At 40.3% G+C, this 22,476-nt stretch overlaps 1 protein-coding gene across 1 annotated transcript in view; it reads right to left on the bottom strand.

Annotated features, from left to right (window-relative positions):
- tars1 (threonyl-tRNA synthetase 1) overlaps nt 1-22,476 on the bottom strand; it is a 46,779-nt gene that overhangs the window by 7,434 nt on the left and 16,869 nt on the right. The window contains exons 5-13 of the mRNA XM_060907199.1: nt 21,913-22,034; nt 20,840-20,957; nt 20,663-20,727; nt 15,688-15,766; nt 13,605-13,751; nt 8,896-8,994; nt 3,031-3,197; nt 2,444-2,606; nt 11-148 (exon numbers count right to left, since the gene is read on the bottom strand). Coding sequence (XP_060763182.1) covers nt 11-148; nt 2,444-2,606; nt 3,031-3,197; nt 8,896-8,994; nt 13,605-13,751; nt 15,688-15,766; nt 20,663-20,727; nt 20,840-20,957; nt 21,913-22,034 — 1,098 coding nt within the window. The remainder of the gene's footprint in view (nt 1-10; nt 149-2,443; nt 2,607-3,030; nt 3,198-8,895; nt 8,995-13,604; nt 13,752-15,687; nt 15,767-20,662; nt 20,728-20,839; nt 20,958-21,912; nt 22,035-22,476) is intronic.

The raw sequence follows: 22,476 nt of genomic DNA, 5'->3' as shown, positions 1-22,476 counted from the left end.
TCCAGATTACCTTCTCAGCCTGATCCCATACTTCTGGTTCTCCAAGGAACTTCTCTGGTCTGGTGGACAGGTTCAGTTTGAAGGTAAAGCCGAATACATCATACACTGCACGCAGGAACTCCAGACAACCTTTAATCTCTGACTCAATCTACACATGTTGAAAAATTTGAACAATTAATTACAGGATATTAGAGGATAAAACCCAAACTCTGGTCCAATTTTTCAAACGTGGTTGGTTTGTAGGAGTGCCGTTAGTTGCGTAATTCAACAGTGTGAAAGTAGCAAAAAGCTTTTATTTATTTAAGACGCATTTCATTTTATTTTTTTCTGCTGTAGACAGATGGCCTTGTGCAAAATTACCCTTCTGGATGAGTGTGTAAAGGGACATACTTTCATATTAAAAAAAAAAAAAAAAAACTCAAAATTGGTCCAGGATATGCACTTTAATGTTGAGGCCTGAATGGTGAGAACCATTGCAGCAGCGCTCTTGCATTTTAGATCATTACTTTCGGTGCACCTTTGAACAATTTGAAAAATTTGAACAATTAACTACAGAATATTATTACAGCCCAAAAGTATATGTGTCTATATCTCTAGCTGTCTATATTCAGTACCAGTCAAAGGTTTGGACACCCCTACTCATTCATAGATTCTTCTGTATTTTGACCAATTTTCTACATGTAGAATAATACTGAAGACATCAAAACTCTGAAATAACACGTATATTCTGACTTTATGCATTTTAATCTAATTTTTTTTTTAATCTAAACATTTATTTACACACTAGTCCAACAACATGCAAATCATTTTTACACAAGGCAAATTTGCAGAGAAAATGAGTGTAATACAGAAAGATAAGCTCTAGGTGTCATTTTAAGCTCTAGGTGTTTATGTGGTAAAGAAAAAAAAAAAGTGTTAACCAACATGTTTTATATTTTAGATTCTTCAAAGTAGCCACCTTGACGCTTTGTACACTATTGGCATTATCTTAACCAGCTTCATGAGGGAGTCACCTGGAATGCTTTTCAATTAACAGTTGTGTCTTGTCAAAAGTTAATTAGTGCAATTTCTTGCCTCCTTAATGTGTTGGAAATCAAAACAGTAAATACAGTAAATAGCCCTATTCCACAACTGTAGTAATTCATGTCAAGAACCGATCAACTAAGTAAAGAGAAACTCAAGACTTTATTGATTTTAACAGTTACTATTATACATAGTCCTGGTACTGCAGGTAGTAAAGCTAATCTAGGCGGGCGGGCGGGCCTGCCGCCAGAATATATTAGGCAGAAAGAAATTAACTAGAAGACTAGAAAAAGGATTGAACTTAAGAATACTAAGAAAAGAGGAAAACAATTACAAGCTTTCATTTCACAGATACCACCAGAGTAAAATACAGGGTTAGTCAAAATTATGTTAACACTAATGGATTATTTGTATTATTCTTTAAATGGTACTGTTGCTCGCTGGTCTTTGTGTGTTGTACATGATGGCGAACAGGTTGAGACTGTCCTGTAAATCATCTTGCACATATGTACGTTTTGTGAATAAATGGTTTCTACCATTTAAGCGTTAATTTTGACTAACCCTGTATATAAAAATAACTAATTGAAGAAATGCAACTATGAAAAATGGAGATTTTAATTTGGATATTATGGAATCTCAATTGACATACGAGTCTTCAAAATCTAGGCTATTAAACAAAAACTTTTGAATTTTCTTTTTAAAATATGACTTTAGGAAGCAACTGGAGCTTTGTTGGTATTACACTTCATAGTCTCGCTACTGCATCTATATATCGAAAGCATGTAACAATTCACAATATTGGGTTCATGATCTGATTTTCCCCACTACATTTAAAAAAATAACTTATTTTTGGTAATAAAATTTAACATTTACTTTCCTAATCAACAACATACGTATTCCAGTCAATTGCACAAGATGTTTAGATGTGTGGGATTATTTAAAAATAAAACAAAAACCCACAGTTCTCACGGCATTAGAGCTGTGTTACTTCCACCTAAGATGAAGTCATGGGTATTCCCGTTATTTTACATTATTGCGCCTTCTGCTGTCTAAACAATGCAATTACAGCTAGGAAAAACTAAGATTACGCAGCCTGGTAGTGACTGCAATTCATTTTTTATTTCACTGATTTGAATAATCATAAATTTGTATTGTGATTTATTGTTGCACAATCTATCATTACATGTCTACGATAACCATCTACCCACCCACCTACAGCACCAGTCAAAAGTTTGGATACACTTATTCATTCAGAATAATGAGCATGTCCAAACTTTTAGGCTCAGACAGATTATGTAACAGATCATGACCTTTAATACAGTCAATAATCATACTTATTACAGCTCTTGACTTATACAGGACTCATTCATGATCCGAAGTGAAACTCAGAGAGAGAGAGAGTGGGGGAGCAGCTCCTCACCTGGTCCATAGAACAGAAGATGTGCGCATCGTCCTGCTGGAAACGACGAACACGGGTAAGACCAGTTAGAGCTCCAGAGAGCTCGTTACGGTGCAGCACGCCAAAATCAGCCATACGCAGAGGCAGTTCCCTCCAGGAGCGAGGCCGATGATCAAACATCAGACTGCAGGGATATAAATAAACAGATGGAGATAAAACTGCATGACAGCGTTAAAGTGCCAATAAAATTATTTGACAGCCATGATTTGATTTTCTAAGTTTATCTATTTCCTTAACAGGCTGGGATTTCCACAATAGGCAGTAATCTCGGAGATATACTATATGCCATACTTCCTGAGAAACTCAACAGTGGCTTAGCACACTGGCTATGGAGGATTTCTCACTGTCAGTTTGCTCATTGTGATAATGTGTCATGTTCAGAATCCGAGAGCAAACATGCCTCGGAACTGCACCAGGCCACAGGATATTCATTACTCACTACTAGCTACATTAGCATGCCTTCATGTACCGAGTAGAAGACAAAAGTCCTTTATATATCAAAATAAGTTGATGCATCATGGACAGACAGACAGACAGACTTGTCTTACCAGTGTCCAGGACAGTTCATGGGCTTAAGGGCAAAGATCTCCTTCTCCACCTCGAAGGAGAACATGTTCTCGCTGTAGTGCTGCCAGTGGCCAGAAGTCTGCCACAGTTTGCTGTTGTAAATGTTTGGAGTGACCACTTCCTGGAAGCCCCTCTTCCTGTATTCACTCTGTGGTGCAGAAATACAAGACAATTACAGCACAAATCCAACATATACCTGCAGTGTTCCAGTATACATTTACAGTTGTGCTTGAAAGTTTGTGAACCCTTTAGAATTTTCTATATTGCTGCATAAATATGACCTAAAACGTCATCAGATTTTCACACAAGTCCTAAAAGTAGATAAAGAGAACCCAGTTAAACAAAAGAGACAAAAATATTAGACTTGTCCATTTATTTATTGAGGAAAATGACCCAATATTACATATCTGTGAGTGGCAAAAGTATGTGAACCTTTGCTTTCAGTATCTGGTGTGACCCCCTTGTGCAGCAATAACTGCAACTAAACATTTGCGGTAACTGTTGATCAGTCCTGCACACCGGCTTGGAGGAATTTTAGCCCGTTCCTCCGTACAGAACAGCTTCAACTCTGGGATGTTGGTGGGTTTCCTCACATGAACTGCTCGCTTCAGGTCCTTCCACAACATTTCCATTGGATTAAGGTCAGGACTTTGACTTGGCCATTCCAAAACATTAACTTTATTCTTCTTTAACCATCCTTTGGTAGAACGACTTGTGTGCTTAGGGTTGTTGTCTTGCTGCATGACCCACCTTCTCTTGAGATTCAGTTCATGGACAGATGTCCTGACATTTTCCTTTAGAATTTGCTGGTATAATTCAGAATTCATTGTTCCATCAATGATGGCAAGCCGTCCTGGCCCAGATGCAGCAAAACAGGCCCAAACCATGATACTACCACCACCATGTTTCACAGATGGGATAAGGTTCTTATGCTGGAATGCAGTGTTTTCCTTTCTCCAAACATAACGCTTCTCATTTAAACCAAAAAGTTCTATTTTGGTCTCATCCGTCCACAAAACATTTTTCCAATAGCCTTCTGGCTTGTCCATGTGATCTTTAGCAAACTACAGATGAGCAACAATGTTCTTTTTGGAGAGCAGTGGCTTTCTCCTTGCAATCCTGCCATGCACACCATTTGTTGTTCAGTGTTCTCCTGATGGTGGACTCGAACATTAGCCAATGTGAGAGAGGCCTTCAGTTGCTTAGAAGTTACCCTGGGGTCCTTTGTGACCTCGCAGACTATTAAACGCCTTGCTCTTGGAGTGATCTTTGTTGGTCGACCACTCCTGGGGAGGGTAACAATGACCTTGAATTTCCTCCATTTGTACACAATCTGTCTGTGGATTGGTGGAGTCCAAACTCTTTAGAGATGGTTTTGTAACCTTTTCCAGCCTGATGAGCATCAACAACGCTTTTTATGAGGTCCTCAGAAATCTTTGTTCGTGCCATGATAAACTTCCACAAACGTGCTGTGAAGATGAGATTTTGACAGATCCCTGTTCTTTAAATAAAACGGTGCCCACTCACACCTGATTGTCATCCTTGCTCATCAGGCTGGAAAAGGTTGCAAAACCATCTCTAAAAGAGTTTGGATTCCACCAATCCACAGACAGACAGACTGTGTACAAATGGAGGACATTCAAGACCATTGAAAACACCTGACTAATTTCACCTTCAAATTAACTGCTAATCCTAGAGGTTCACATACTTTTGCCACTCACAGATATGTAATATTGGCTCATTTTCCTCAATAAATAAATGACCAAGTATAATATTTTTGTCTCATTTGTTTAACTGGGTTCTCTTTATCTACTTTTAGGACTTGTGTGAAAATCTGATGTTTTCGGTCATATTTACGCAGAAATGCCTACAGAAAATTCTAAAGGGTTCACAAACTTTCAAGCACCACTGTAACACTGATATGAATGACCAGTAAAGGGATGTGGAAGTTTCAACAAGTTTAAAACCGTTTGAAATAAAATCCCGGAGGAGTTTTGTTAATGTCAGATGTACGTCTTTGCAATCACTGCTTGAAAAAAAATGTGGAATATTTAGAAAAACACCATAAAGGCTAATGTCACATCTGTCACTCAAGTTTATCCCCACCCTGCGAGAGTAAACAAATCAGTTTACGCACGCACACACACAAGGAACAAAATCATAGGTGTAACTGCATTTCAGAGAAGTGGATGACTAGGATGCTTGTTGCCAAAAATACAATAAAAGCTTTGCTTGTAAGGCAGGTAATACTGGCACTTCAGCAAAACACTTTCAATCCCACAGTAAAAACCTGCATAAGTGAAATACTTCTTCACAAAAACAGTCCTCCTTCACTTACAGCGCTGTCTACATTATCCAAACAAAGAGAGCTCGCTCACCTAACACAATTACAAATTTCACTAAAAAGGTGTGAAACCTAACCAACAGTTCCATATCTAACTTAGTCTTAGGCCAGTTACAAAATTATCAAATGAAGCTTACATAAAAATGGTAAATATAAACTTAATGTTTGAAAAAAGACAGTTTAACAATATGGTATACTGTCAGTCTGAACACTAGACTACACCATTTCACAAATTGGACAATTCACTTTTCGTACAACTGCAATTAAAGGTTATCATTTCTCTTAAGTCTCTTAAAATGTCAGTAATTTTCAAACATATACAGTACTCTGCAAACGTCTTAAGGCCAATTTATGCTGACAACGCAGTCCTCGCAGATGGCGTCTGCGTAGCCCCCCACCCTTCGCAGACGCTCTGCGCGCACCTCCCAAAAATTGTGACCACCGCAGAAGCCTCGCAGACAGCGTCGCAGACAAAAGGGCTCGGATTGGTCCACTCTACATCCGCTGTACACGCACTTCCGCTTCCCTACTTTCCCGGTTTGGTTTCACGACCGCCATTGTTAAAAACACGAGCGAAGATGGAGCAGCACGAAGAGCGGATGATCGAGGAAGTACGTACATCTATACGACTCCAGTTCTAGTCATTATAAGTAACCGGAGGATAAACACTCCACTAACCACATCCACCAACTACTCCTAGCGATTTCGTGACTTCGCGCCCCCTTGCGTTGGGGCGGTGAATAACATCGTGCACGCTCAACGATAAATTACAACTGTCTGCGAAAAGCTATCTGCGAAAGCCTTGTCGCAAGAGCATGCAGAGGCCCTTAGGCACCTTAATTTTTTTCTTAATACAAACTGATTTTTATTTTATAACTTCTACATTACCGAGTCTGTACGAAAAACAGTTTAGATTCAAAACATTAGTTATCCAGCACAAAACTAGAACAGTGAGTAAACTCACTATAGAATACCTCCCCGCTTACGAGCCTGGCATCATTTCTTGCCATATGTAAGGGAATAAATGGAATTCTCCCCCCTTTGAAACATCGGACAGGGATTATTTTCCTTCATGCACATCTTCAGGTGGTATACTGCAACTGTGTAAAGTGGCATCAAAATCCATCAAACCGTTTAGGAGGAGTTGTGCTTACAAGACACATGGACGGACAAACACGGCGATTCCTATATATACACGCGCTCCCATATTTAAAAAAAAAAAAAAAAAAAGTATATACACAACTAGCAGGTTACCTGGCGTTTGCAAAACTCTGGGTTGCCCCCAGACTCATCTCATCTCATTATCTCTAGCCGCTTTATCCTTCTACAGGGTCGCAGGCAAGCTGGAGCCTATCCCAGCTGACTACGGGCGAAAGGCGGGGTACACCCTGGACAAGTCGCCAGGTCATCACAGGGCTGACACATAGACACAGACAACCATTCACACTCACATTCACACCTACGGTCAATTTAGAGTCACCAATTAGCCTAACCTGCATGTCTTTGGACTGTGGGGGAAACCGGAGCACCCGGAGGAAACCCACACGGACATGGGGAGAACTGCCCCCAGACTTCCATGTCAAATTTGGTGAAGCTCTGTTGAGAAACGATGTTAACCCAAGACAAACAAAAATCCAAACATGCACCAACCAGGGGCCCGTACATAAATTGTGTTTATATCTGCAAAACTTTGTTTGCAGGAGGGTATAATTAAAATGATACAGAATAAATGTTTGCATGTCAGTAAATGCAGCATATTACACAAGAGACACTTTTCAGAAACATAATGAAGGCTGCTGGGTTTTGCTGCAAAAACCTGCCCGGTTCTGTGAGATGCTCAGTAAAACTTACAGCTCATTTCCTAATAAAACTGCACTAATTATACCCAAGACGACTTTTTTTTTTTAAGCAAAGTGTCAGTCATCACAACAAATACCGACTTTCATTTATTACTGTTTACTGCTCCTTATCGTACATTCTCATCTCATTATCTCTAGCTGCTTTATCCTGTTCTACAGGGTCGCAGGCAAGCTGGAGCCTATCCCAGCTGACTACGGGCGAAAGGCGGGGTACACCCTGGACAAGTCGCCAGGTCATCACAGGGCTGACACATATGCCGCTTTTCCACTACAAACGCGGCCGAGTCGGGCTGAGCCGTGCCGTGCTGAGTCGAGCTGAGCGGGGCTGTTGGAGTTGCATTTCGACTACAACCGCGCTGAACCGTGCTGGCTGGAAGTGGGTGGACACATTGGGTGGAGTTAGCGAAAGTGGGTGGACGTCAGGTGATGTCGTTAAGCAGCGCAAACAGTGACATCAGTGATCTTTTAAGCGGTAGTCTCACAACCCGAATAGTAAACAATAAACATGGAGGACATGGAGTCGTTAGTGTTGCTGGTCTTGGTGCTGTGGCTTGTTGTCACCGACAACGCGGACAGATACTGGCAAGAGCGTATAGATGAGGCGAGGCGCATAAGGCTTCAGAAATTCTCGTAATTCGTAATTCTTCTCCTTCCGGGTTTGCGGTGTTTACAGATCCCAGCGCGCTCGCGGGGCGTGTGTGGGCGTGTAAGGACACGCCTCCTCACCAATCAGTGCACAGGGGAGTGTCTGCTCACGCCCCCAACCTCACTCGGCTCGCTTTGGCTCGCTTCAGCCCCACTCCAAAACGGTGCGAGTTTTAGGGGCTAAGCAGGGCTGAAGCGAGCTGAGTCGTGCTGGTTTTTGGTAGTCGAAACGCGAGCCGTGTCGGGCTGAAGTGAGCTGAAAAAGGGTAGTGGAAAAGGGCCAATAGACACAGACAACCATTCACACTCACATTTCACACCTACGGTCAATTTAGAGTCACCAGTTAACCTAACCTGCATGTCTTTGGACTGTGGGGGAAACCGGAGCACCTGGAGGAAACCCACGCGGACACGGGGAGAACATGCAAACTCCGCACAGAAAGGCCCTCGCCAGCCACGGGGCTCGAACCTGGACCTTCTTGCTGTGAGGCGACAGCGCTAACCACTACACCACCGTGCCGCTCCTTATCGTACATTTTAATGCAGAAACATTTAATTGCATTATATTCCAAAGGCATCTTTGTATATGCCTAAGATTTTTGTACAGAACTGTAAATTTTGCATTAATGTCAAAGACAGGCGTGTCTGTGTGTGTGTGTGGGGGGCTCAACACTTCTTCAGTGCTTGCATTGCTCAACAAGTATCTACCTTTAAAAATGCTACTGTAGTGAGTCATCATACTGAAACACACACACACACACCATACCTTGATCAAACTGTTCCCCGTTCTACATACTGTGGTGAGCATTTAACATAAAACATGACGTTTTCTCTGCTTAGGCATATTCACTGCTTGCCTTTTTAAACTAACTTATCATTTATTCAAACTAACATAGCATAGCATAATCTTCCTCCAACATTTATGATTGGCTTATAAATACAGCTTGTGGCAGTGTTTTCTACACCGCCTCTCTTGCACTGTAGAGAAGACAGCTTACCCTTATAAACTCCACCAGTGTGTTGTAGATGTAGGCCCCCTTTGGGAGGAAGAAGCAGCTACCAGGGCTCAGATCATGGAAGAAAAACAAGTCCTGTTCCTGGAAAAAAAAAAAAAAAAACAAGAACAGTGTGACTCTGTGCCTTCAAGACACAAAGACTGAGTTCATGCATGAGAAACTCAAACAACTAAAAAGTCACTCAAAAAGACCAAAATATGAAGCAACAAATCGGGGTGGGGGAGCTTCTGATAATCATTTTCGCTTTAGCTGTGACAAAGCGGTCCCTGTGTGTGCCCATCGGTGTGCTCCCTGGCAGATGGCACATTAAGGAGACCGACATCTGCCAGCTTTACCCCTTGGCCTCGCTGCTAGTTAACAGAAAACACACAGGAGCAATGGGATTCACCACACACAGCAGCTATAGCGAAAGCGTGGATAGCTTGCAGCCCGAGTCATTTTACACTCCAGGAAGACTCCTTACTCATCAGGTCCAAACATTTTTCTACTGGTTTATCAACAACAGATCAAGACTAATCACGACCAGCTATCTTTCCTCACAAACACTAAACCTGGACCTGCTGAGGGTGACCACAGACAAAAAGAGCTAGGTGGTCATGAAAGGGTACTTGATAAATGCCTCTTTATTCTTAACAGCTGGAGAAAAACTGAGTCAACCACGCAGATACACAAGAAATATGGTGCCAGAGTTTTTGTTTAGAGTGCCCATGAAAACACTGTGCAAGGTGTTTTGCTGGAAGCAAACAGCTCCCATGGAAACAAAATTATCCATATTGTAACCCACAGTACAAATAATCCTAATCAGCTAAAATAAATATCCAGAATTTTGCCACAAAAACCATTCATTGGCACACGTTTGGATATCTAAGCAACCAGCTTAGTATATCCACAACTAGCAGGTTACCTGGCGTTTGCAAAATTCTGGGTTGCCCCCAGACTTCCATGTCAAAGACTACGTTCAGACTGCACCCTGAAACGACTCGTATCCGATTTTTTTGCCCATATGCGACCTGTATCCGATTTGTTATCGACAATCTGAACGACACAGATCCGATTTTTTCACATGCGACCCAGGCCGCTTGGATATGTGGTCCTAAACCCGATGCATATCCGATATTTTCACATGCGACTGCAGTCTGACCGGACAGGTCGCATTCATGCGACCTACACGTCATCAACAAGAGACAAACGTCACTATTCTGCGTTGGCTAATCCCGCCTCTTTGGTGGAAAACAACAACATTTGTACAGTTTTCAGAATTTAAACAGACTTTTATAGAATTGATCAAGCTAATGGTGGATTTGGTAGGGACCTGGATGTTTATCTGTTAACCTGATTAAATAAAACAGTTTCTATAACTGATTTATAACTAAAACCATCCTGTACCACATCGCCAGGTCTCGCCTCATCTCCATAGCAAACTGCACTGGTGTTTATGCACCTTGAGCCAGCGCTGAGAGAAGTTGCAGAATTCAGCTGGCTATAAACAATCTAAATAAATATTTATAAAAATGCAGAAAAAGTTTATTAATATGACGAAATAAATATGTGCAAATTATTAAGCCTGAATTAAGAGTTTGGTAATACAGCGGCCGTATCCCAAATGACTGCCTACTGAAGCTCGAGTGCACTATATAGAGTTTAAAAATCCATTACTTCCTAGTAACATGTAGTGCACTTGTATAGAAATTAGAGACATATTTAGGAGTCAACCCTCGTTACCAGGCTACACGTTTTCATTTCAGTTCAGAAACAAAAACACATACGAGACCTCACACTAACACGATAATTAAACAAACAAAAAAAAAGAAAATCATTAAACTTGAGTGCGCTTTTTTTTTTTTTGTTTACGTATTACGTAGATGTGCTTATTACGTGTCAATTTGCGCATGCGGGACACTTTTGGGTCGTTTTCCGTTCATATTGGAGATCGCATACAAGTCTCATATAATTGGTAATGTGAACGGCCTAACAAAAAAATCGGATTTCACAACAAATCGGATATGGGTCGTTTCAGGTTGCAGTCTGAACGTAGTGAAATTTGGTGAAGAGCCGTTGAGAAATGGTGATGTTAACCCAAGACAGACAAAAATCCAAATATCCGCCACCCAGGGGCCAACCAGTGACCCCTTGGGGCCTGTACATAAATTGTTTACATCTGCAAAATTCCAGGTCATCCTCAGACCTACCTGCCAAATTTGGTGAAAATCCTTCAAGAAATGTCAAGACAAAACAAAAACTTTGCCGCTTAGCAAGTTTCCCAGATGTGCAACAGTAAGAAAGCCTCGGAGTGAATCGGATTTTCAGAAAGGGGAGTTTTATTTGCATTTGATCGCTGCTTAAACTGAAAAAGCAGAAGGTCTCTCTTTTATCGCTGTCAAAAATGTAAATTCTTGCGTACATTTGCACCGCTGTAATCTGATCCAGAGAAGGCACAATGGAGCACACGCATTATGAATCCAGTCTAATGAGACATGACAATCCTTTGCACTACATAAATCAATACTGGACATTTCAGTTAATTAGCAACCACTGTGCCTCAGTATCTATATCCACTCGCTCCCTTGTGTTTTAATTAAGAAAACACCATTAATCGTATTGGATTAATTTAACGTAAATGGTAAATTCTGAAATCTAACATCAAATTCAAGCATCATGCCCAACAGTGCAGCACCACATTAATATGAATCGCTTAAACCGAGTATCGCACCACATCAAAACAGCTCTAAACCCCATCTTCCCCCCCCCCCCTTTCCTCCATTCATCATGACATGAATAAAAGTACGGGGTGTTTCAAAAAATTTGATATAATTTCACAATCTAATAACTTTGCCACTTCTCCTTCAATTGACCACAAATTTGAACAGCATGTGTGGAAACAGGTCAAAGTTTTACTTTGTTTTTTATCTTTTTAGGTATAGAAATGCCACTCGCTGGAAAAGAAAAGGCATTTTGTGTATTAGAGTACGCTCGAACAAGACTGTGCAGCGTGCATTTATGCGAGAATTCTTTAAAAATGTCCTGTTACCAGAAAAGACTGCTACCAAAGACATGCTGCAGCGTGTTTGGCAGGAGCTGGACTACCGACTTCACGTGTACCGTGTCTCAGGCAGCATGCATATTGAAAATGTGTGAAATCGTTCATGGAATCCACATATCTTTTGAATTTCTCATTCAAATTTTAAGGAATAAATCTTATATTACTCAACTTTAAGCCTGTTCAGTTTCATTTGCCTAGACCAGGGGTTTTTAAAGTTTGGGAGAGTCAGCCCCCCCCTCAGAGAGCAAATAAACAACAGCGCCCCCTTTACAATTTTTGTTGCTATACTTAAATGTTCCATTCGTCTCATCTCATTATCTCTAGCCGCTTTATCCTGTTCTACAGGGTCACAGGCAAGCTGAAGCCTATCCCAGCTGACTACGGGTGAAAGGCGGGGTACACCCTGGACAAGTCGCCAGGTCATCGCAGGGCTGACACATAGACAACCATTCACACTCACATTTCACACCTACGGTCAATTTAGAGTCACCAGTTAACCTAACCTGCATGTCTTTGGACTGTGGGGGAAACCGGAGCACCCGGAGGAAACCCACGCGGACACGGGGAGAACACGCAAACTCCGCACAGAAAGGCCCTCGCCGGCCACAGGGCTCGAACCCGGACCTTCTTGCTGTGAGGCAACAGTGCTAACCACTACACCACCTTTCCACCCTGTTCCATTCGTATTTATATATTAAAAAAATTAAAAAAAAAAGTTGTACACTTTTTTTTTTTTACACATGTGCTTTTTTTTTTTTCAAAAAACATCTTGTTTTACACATTTTAAACATCTCATAGCATCGTTAGCTAGCACCTCTTGGCAGACAACACACTGTGGCAGTGGAGCATCTTCAGATCCAGTCCATGAAAATCCAAACTTTAAATAATCATGGTCATACTTCCTTCTTTTTTTTGCTTGGCCCAGACTCTGTCTCCTCACTCACTGTAGTTTTAGGTACTAAAAATCGATCCATTTTGTCTCTGGCAAAGGCTAGCTGAAGTTCGCTAAATGTCCGCAATAGTAACTTATTCTGGTTTATTTTTCCTCACGTTGCGCCCCCCCCGAAGAACTCTGGCACCCCCTAGGGGAGGCGCGCCCCACACTTTGAAAAGCCCTGGCCTAGACTATATACTTTCTGGGATATTTACATTTCAAATAATACCTAATTTTTTTTTTAAATGCCCTGTATCAAGATGCACTTTGGATCATCTCAGCCTTAATCAGCACCATGTGATACGACTCGGCGGTCTCTGTAATACTGAATGATAAACATTCAATTCGTAAGGAGATCTTCAAGCTGTAACGTTAACAGTATTTAGGCTTGCGACGATAATCCCAGCTAAGAGGTAGATTCAAAAACAGTAACATCTTCAAGAAAGAGGAAAAAAAAAAAAATTATTTGAAAAGTAAAATAGAGCAGCTGGGACAAAAGTTATCTTTAACCAGCCATGTTACAATGATTCAGTTCGCCAGATTATGACCTTATCCACGATGCACCTTAGAAAAACCTGCTTAATTCATTTATTATTCATACCATATAACAGCCATCTCTAGTAGGACATGTAGCTTTGTGCATCAAGTATACATTTGTGTAAAAAGGCAGTAAATTAGACAAGGTTTGACACGAATGACAGATCCACATATCCATACCCGTCCCAGTTTGCGGTGGTCCCTGTTCTTGGCCTCTTCTTGGAATTTCTCCCAGTCCTTCAGCATCTTCGGGTCGGGGAAGGAGATGCCATAGATGCGTTGCAAGGTCTCCATGTCTGCTTTGCCTTCCCAGTATGTGGATGAATTCTGAGCATTCAGACGTCTCCAGTTAATACAAGGCACACAGTTTTATATACAAAATAAACACATACACAGCTTCTGGATCTTAAAGGAGATACGCGGAACCATGGTGTCACTTTGTTTATAAATGCCTTGAGACCCCAAGAATGGCATAGGAATAGTTTTAAGTGTTAAGAATAAATCTAAATATTGCAATTTTTACGATTAAAGTGATTAGGTAGCGGTCTGAGTGAATGACCTTGACATCCGGAACGTCACAGCAGGAAGTCTATCGGTCTCATCGCCATTTCTGCTATACTAAACCTCTGATCGTCCATTTTGAGCCAATTTATCGTCATGTCATGTAGATGCATTGCTGGCCGGTGCAGCAGCACGACAGAAGGTGGATTTATGTTGCATTCATGGCCCAAGAATGTTCAAACTGCAAAGATTTGGATGTGTTTTGCGAGAAGTTCATGGGCACATTGGGCGCCTACAAAGTGGTCTCTCTTCTGCGCTGCACATTTTACTGAAGACTCGTACGAAAACTCTGATTTGTCAAGGAGCATTGGCTATAAGCCCGTATTGAAAGAGGGTGCAGTACCAACAATTAAAGGAAAAATACAAGAAAAGAAAAGGAAAGTAAGCTCAGTTAAACCAGTTCTCCTGGAGTGTGAGCCGAGGGTTGTTGGTAAAACCTGGGACTGGACAGGACGCAACATATCGCTCGGGCAGTGACCTCCCCACAGTTGTTGCTAAAACCAGTGACGTCTCGTCCCAACCCAAATCAAATCAAAAGTCCTTCCCACGCCACGTGGCGCATAGGGCAGTGCCGATCTCCCTTTTCGTAGCCCTCGACCTCTCGCCCATTACATAGCTAGGGTTACAGTGGGGGGGGCTAGTCCTCTGGTAACCGCGAGAGTTCGACTCCTCACTCGCATCTGTATTGCAGCGTGCCTTGCCAGACGACAGTAGGTACCATTTTTATGATGGTCTTTGGTATGACCCAACCGTGAGTAGAACTGGTGATCTCCCGATCGAGAGGCGGACACGCTAACCACTAGGCCGACCCGTCCCATCCCGAGTTTCAGTAATTGCCTGAGCCGAACAGTAACGGCGGCGTACTCAGTATGGAGAAAATGGAGAATGAGTAGACCAGCTGTCTGATGTCTCTTCTGGATATTACTGCCATCTTGCCTTTATGTGGAAGAAGCGAATGAACGGAGAACTGAACGAACAACTGAAAGTCAGATTGTTTTGAAACAATCGGCCACAAGAACGGCCTTCAAGAAGCGAGAACACAGACGGGTAAGCTCCGACTCTCATTTGGATACAAAACAACAAACATGGTGTTTACCTGCATTTAGATTAATACATGTAACTGGTATTTAAGTTACCAGTATAAGATTATTTAATTTGCTTCAGAATGTGATTGTCTCAGTTCATCTGATTATTTAATTCGCCTTTTACCTTTTATCAGTGAAAATGCATGCATGTTGCATAAGTTATAACACCTATCCTGTTTTAATGAGAGTCAATCCACAATCAGTGACGTCAAATCAGTCTTAGTTGAGCAAGTCGGTAACGGTATTTCTTACTTTCACCATAAATTTATTTATATGACTTTGGTCTATAGCTGTAAAAGGCCTCGGCCTTAAAACCGGTTCCCGCTGTGACGTCGCACTCAGGGCTGGCTGGCTCAGCGGGGCAGCTCGAATGCCAACTTTGTGGTCAATTTTAACTCTCAAAAATATACTTTTTTTTTTAAATTCCCATTTACGCAGCATACAAAGAGTCAAGGATTGAGATACTATCCACTCAGAAATTTATTTAAAAATAAAGGTTCTGTGTATCTCCTTTAACTATTAAATAAAAGGACTTGGCACAGAGGAACACAAACTCCTAAATGAGCTAAACATGCATATTTTGTAACCTTAATACTAGATATTGAATCAAATAATACCTTATGAATCTTCAAAGCCTTGATCTTCCCAGTGTGTCTTACATGAGGTCCTCTACATAGGTCAATCAAGGGCCCACATCTTCAGAGGAAAAGATCAGAGCAGACAATACCATCATACCCAATCATGTCTGTCTATCCAAACGTTTCATTCAGATGGGATACCGATGCCTGATCCTGTTTGCTCATTAGGGATCCAAATTCACATCCATCCAAAGCTGCTTTGTGACAATGTCTATTGGCATATACGCTCTGTACAAACAGGATCAACTGTGAGCTACTGCTCACTAACACATCCCCCCCGCTCTCGCTTACATCAGAACGCAAGCAATCAAAGGAATAGGACACTTACTATGAACGGTGACCTCAACAAATAATTAACCCTGAAACAAGTAAAGAGCAGTGTTCTCCCCAGGGATTTCAAATAGCATCCTGGTAAACGGCCATTTTGAAATAGCATCAAAATCCACGCTATAGATTTCATAAATGCATTCAGTCGGTAAACAGGAAGTTGATGTGTGACAGACCTGAAAATGGTATAAATGATATAGAACCCCAAGCTGAAGCTCAATACCAAATATCAAGCAGTTGTGATTTGTAGTTGCTGAGAAAAAGTGTGACGAAAATTTTGTAAATCCACGCTATAGGTTTTGTAAATATATTCAGTCGGTAAACAGGAAGTCGATGTGTGACAGACCTGAAAATGGTATATGATATAGAACCCCAAGTTGAAGCACAGTACCAAATATCAAGCAGTTATGATTTGTAGTTGCTGAGAAAAGTATGACAAATTTTGTAAAATTACACTATAGGTTTCGTAAATGGGTGATTCTCATAAAGCTGCAGTGAACATGTCCAGGACGCATTTTCCAAAATCAATACTTAATTCACATAAACTCTGATATTTTGTGTAAAGAAAATAGGGAGCACTGTATGGACAAATGGTTTATCATCATATAAACTAATTTTTATATCAATTAAACAAAAAATCTATGGAAATTCTCATTACCGTTGTGTCCGCATCCCTTTTTTTTAATGTTTACTTTAAATCATAAAAATTCCTAATTATATAAAATACAGTGTAAAGTTATTTTAAAACATCTATGTTTATGCATAATATTAATATTTTGTGTTGAACAAAAAAAGGTACTTGATTTTAAACAAAATAACTGTCCGCACCAAATGTTTCTCATTACCGTTTCATGATTTCACCCCTCTATAAAAAGTACACCATGCCTTTAAATTGATCAGCTATCCCATGATGCATCACTTCAGATACAAGATTCAAAATGGAGACAAGGTCAGTTGCTCACTCTTCTCTTACTTTGTGATATTTATGTTAATGTTGCTAAATCTGTCCTCAGTTACACTGTCTATTATCATTACCGTTATGGTTTAATACTCTACTTTAAAAAAAAAAATATATATATATATATATATATATATATATATATATATATATATATATATATATATATTTTATGATTATCATCACAATATAAGGCTTTAACATGTGTCAAAGTTATAGGTTGCTAGCATTTCAGGTTATTTGTGAAATTAGCCAAGAGTATCTCATTACCGTTACTCAATATTATCATTACCATGCACTGTGAGGGCAATAAATAAATGTCAAAAAATATATAAAGTAATTGTCATGGACTGTGCTGTTCATTTAATGGGATATTTTGTGGAAATATGAAAAATTGTCAAAAATGTTTTTAATTCATGATCTAGCCTCATTTACTGTAACGTGATGAGAATTATTCTGGATCATGTAAGCCTCAAATAAGAATAAAATTCTATTAAAATATTTTTCCATTAAAAAAAGATCAACATAGTAAAGTTCACTCTATTTTAGGCTCTCAACTTGAAAAAATACTGAAATGAGGTGAAAAACTTTGTTAATGTGAAGGTCTTCATGAGAATCACCCACATACATTCAGTCGGTAAACAGGAAGTCGACGTGCCACAGACCTGAAAACGTTATACATGGTATAGAACCCCAAGCTGAAGCACGGTACCAAATATCAAGCAGATGTGATTTGTAGTTGCTGAGAAAAGTATGACACAAATTTTGTAAAACTACACTATAGGTTTCAGTCGGTAAACAGGAAGTCGATGTGCGACAGACCTGAAAATGGTATAAAGGATATAGAACCCCAAGCTAAAGCTCTCAAGCAGTTGTGATTTGTAGTTGCTGAGAGAAAAAAAAAAAAAAAAAAAGTGTGACAAATTTTGTAAATCTACGCTATAGGTTTCGTAAATACATTCAGTCGGTAAACAGGAAGTCGATGTGTGACGGACCTGAAAACGGTATACATGATATAGAACCCCAAGCTGAAGCACGGTACCAAATGGCTATGGTTTGTGGTTGCTGAGAAAAAGGGCGTTTCGGACGGATGGACAGAGGTAAACCAGTATTACCCCCTCCCCCCTCCTTTGGAGCGGGGGTATAATAAAACTGAATATTCAGATGTTTCCCCCCACCTTTATTTAACTAAAAATTCAACACCAGAGACAGTGCAAAAAGTATTTATTAGGGATGCATAGATGCTGATTCTGACATCAGTCTGATACGGTGCCCATTTCCTCAACACTCATAAAATGTTCTGGCAACAGAAAACCTGGACGCGTTTCCATTACTGATCAAAACCAAGCAAAGCAGACTGCAAGCTGTACTCTGGAAAAATATCAACAGGAGATACTGCAGTATATTCCTGCAACACAAGTAACCAAATAAACCATCTTCACAGCAGTTCAAAACTTCAGTCAGCTGTCTGCGCACATGAGCATGAAGCAGTGAAGTGAGCACTGACGACTGATACACACTCTTTCGTCCCCCCCCCTCCCCTCTCACCAGAGCCGACACAATGCTTTGGAGTTAAGGTGCAATTCACAGCACTTTGTGTTCATTTTTAAGGAGCATGCTCACCAATACTGCTCTGCATGCTTCACCATCCTCTTGCTCTGTTTTAAAGATACCACTTCAAAATCTGAGCCATAATTCTTATTACATAGATCTGAGAAATGAGTAACATTTTTAACAGTTATTCCACTCAATCTCATCGTACACAAGCTGATAGCTGATGAGGCACGTAGCACCGAGTTCGCTACAAGTCATGTACAATAAGATTGAGTGGAATAATCGTTTTATTCTATCCAGTCACTGGATTTTGAGAAACAGAGAATTTTTATTTTTTTCAAATTCAATAAATAAAAACTTTATACAAAACGTCAGACAAAATAATTTCCGCTTACAATGTGAAAAAACTGGCAAAATGACAAGCAATTTGTGAAAAATGCTATAAAAATTATTCTTTTGGGGGGGGAAGAATATGTTCTTACCATCAAATACTTTTATTCCATATTTTGTTTCTTTTTGTTTTCGATTAGCTTTTTATTTCATCCTCGGTTGGTTCAGCAACACGCACCGCCATTTTCTTTTCTTCTTTAGGGTTTTTTGGCGGTGGGCAAACCAACTTAAAGTGCCATTCCATCATTGGATGCATTCTTTGGCATAAAATACAATATATTTTATGACATGACTAGACAGAGAAATCTTTTAGCTTCAAAATGATAAACAATTTTTTGACAACGACAAGTATATTAATTTTGCGACCAAAGTCACCTACCCTTTTAATTTCCGCGCGGTAGTGAAACGTGATGTCATCGGCAGGTTCCCCTTCTTGTGTACCACGTGTCAGTCTATTTTTAGACCAGGAAACCCCCAAAGTGAGAGAGTCATTTCTCCTCGTATATGGGGGCCAAAAAAAATTGCGAAAAATTTTGAGTTAATCTTTCAGTTAGCTAGATTTATTGGTATTATTTTTAATCGTGTTGTATCCGCCATTGCTGATAATATGTGCCACGTCACGTGTTACACAAGAAGGGGAACCTGCCGATGACATCACGCGTGGAAATTAAAAGGGTAGGTGACTTTGGTCGCAAAATTAATATACTTGTCGTTGTCAAAAAATTATGTTTGATATATCATTTTGAAGCTAAAAGATTTCTCTAATCTAGTGATACCATTTATATATGTTGTCAAAATATATTGTATTTTATGCCAAAGAATACATCCAATGGTGGAATGGCACTTTAAAGGTGCATTACTGCCACCAACTGGGCTGGAGTGTGGAACAGGAGGTTTTGTTTTTTTTTTGGGGGGGGGCAGACAATTCTTTTAGCCATTTCGGTTTCTTTTAAATACCTGATAAAGTGATGCATCTGACTTGTTGCATTCTGCCATTTTGTTTTTCTCTACTCATGGTATACGAGCTGATATCCTAGTAGTAGAGTAGCCAATCAGAGCGTACGCTTGCTCATATCCAGTGAACCTGGATAGAATAATTTTCAATATTTTCACTAATGAGGATTATCCATGAATTGTTTTGATAAAATTTGGGTACTTTGTTAACATGTCTATATCATAAAAATGAAAATCACACGTTGGCTTGAAGATATGAAGTTTATCTTCTCATGTTGAAAAACTTGTATTTTTCATCCGAAATACATCTCGGCTCCGAGTGACATTTCCTGATATTTCACTCCGACGATGTCACTCCCAGCGTTTTCCCGCCGACTAGACACGCGTTGTCAAAATGGCGAACTGGTTCAAAATTAAAATCCTTTTGATTAGCTTGCATTTTTTTGTGGAAGTGTCCATATAATATAAAGAATATTACACGGTAGCATGAAGACGAAGTTTTATCTAATCTTCTCATGTTGAAAAATATTTCACTCGTTTGCTTTGCTCACTCGTAAAATATACTTTCACCACTTGAAGATAAACGTCACATCTTTGCACCATTGTGTAATATACACACACACACACACACACTCCTCATTAGCAGCAGGATCAACTAAACTAAAAGTGTTCCCATACCCTGAACAACTGATCTTGCATAGATTCCTCGTTTCTAAACCAATTATGCGGGTTTTAAACTGGCAGCATGACAAATACAAAACTTAATCCTACCTGTAAACTGTAGTTGTTGGGGTGGTAACTTTCTCGTTCAGGATCCTGCACTTAAACTTGTTGTACTGTTGGAGACACAGAAGCACAAACCTGAGCTAAATCAAGGTTGGAGAGTTTATCTTCTTTCATGATCTCTCACCTTCCACTTGCAAACCGAGTCAAAGGTAAAACTCGCACCTTGAACATCTCCAGAAGAGTCTCCTTCTTTACCTCCAGTCGCTCAAAGGGTTGTTTCTCCTTAATAATCTTTTTACACAGGTTCTCCAGACATGGGAAATCATTACTCGATACACCTCTGGGAAAAAAAGTGCACACGTGTCAGAGCGGGAGAGAAAATAGTTCAGTGTTCATGAATAAACATGAACTAAAAAATAAATACAAATAACTCCCAAAGCTGTGAGAAAGAAATTCCAAACATCTCCTGGATGCCACATTCTGAAGAACTCTATTACCAGACACCTTATTTGGCTTTTGCTGTTCCGCAGCAGACACGTCTACACCATAAACAAGGTGCAGCTTGACAGTCAAATCATCTCTTAGCATATCATTAGCATAAATTGCTTTTTCAGTAAGAAAATAACAGTGCTTATTATTTCCTCCCCTCACACTAATTTGAAGGCACAGTAAAAGCGCACAGTCAAAGAAAAGGTCAAACAAAATTGTTTATAACACATCATTCCCCGGCTCGCTTTGAGCACGCAAGCCGATCTGTCTTTGAAATGAATATTTCTTTCGTGCGTGCTGAATATTCAACCGTCAATTGAAGATTTCATTAAACTAATAAATGCTTGACCTTGTGCTGAGAGAAAAAGAACGCAATTCAAATCCTATTCCCTCTTCAAATCCTGTAACTTTATTAAACTGTCTGGTACACAACTGGCCAAATTCGCCTTTAATATAAATGCCATGCCAAGTAGGCCGAGTTCACGAGGCCACCCTGGGGAATAGAGCTTTATACACAAGAGGTAAACTTTTCACCAAACATATTAAAAAAACAAGAAAAATCTTTTCATTTCCTCTATTCGGCAGCTCTGAATCTGCCTTTTGTACGCGAGAGATCTCATTAATCTTATTCTGCTTAGACAGACCTGACAACACTACCAGTTAATATTCAAAGGACAGAGCAGCTGTTCTATTGTTTTAAGAAAAATCAATAACCCATACCAGGCCTATCTGGAGCACAAGAACCAGCCTGATGCTGACAAATATACGGGATAGTTTGAACAGGAAAACATAACTTGCACACTCACTCGTTGTCCAGGAACATGTCGTAGTAGAAGCCGCTCTCAATAGGAGGTCCGTAACACAGGCACCCTCCGTACACCCTCTCCATGGCCTCGCCCATAATATGGGCGCTGGAGTGCCAATACACCTTTAAACAGATTAGTTTAATTTCAATTTAGGCAAATAAAACGACTATGGTCAAAAGTATGTGGACACCTGACCGACACACCCATATCTGCTTGTTGAACGTCTTCGTTCCAGATTTAGTCCATGCCTTGCTGTTATAACTAGATTTTGGGATGTAGCTGTGGGCATTTGACCATTCAGTAACTATGTTAAGGGGCCACGGGAAGCCATGGCCTAGGGGTTAGAGAAACAACTTTGGGACCAAAAAGTCACTGGTTTGATTCTATGAACCAGCAGGAATGGCTGAAGTGCCCTTGAGCAAGGCACCTAACCCCCAACTGCTCCCCAGGCTGCTCTGGGTATGCTGTACGTCGCTCTGGATAAGCGCGTCTGCTAAATGCAATTAATATAACAAAGTTTTTTTCTACTCCAAACTTAGCAAATCATGTGCATAAAAATATTAC

The sequence above is a fragment of the Neoarius graeffei genome, chromosome 24 (genome assembly GCF_027579695.1).
Source record: "Neoarius graeffei isolate fNeoGra1 chromosome 24, fNeoGra1.pri, whole genome shotgun sequence".
Taxonomy (NCBI): domain Eukaryota; kingdom Metazoa; phylum Chordata; class Actinopteri; order Siluriformes; family Ariidae; genus Neoarius; species Neoarius graeffei.
This window is presented reverse-complemented; position numbering and strand designations above follow the sequence as displayed.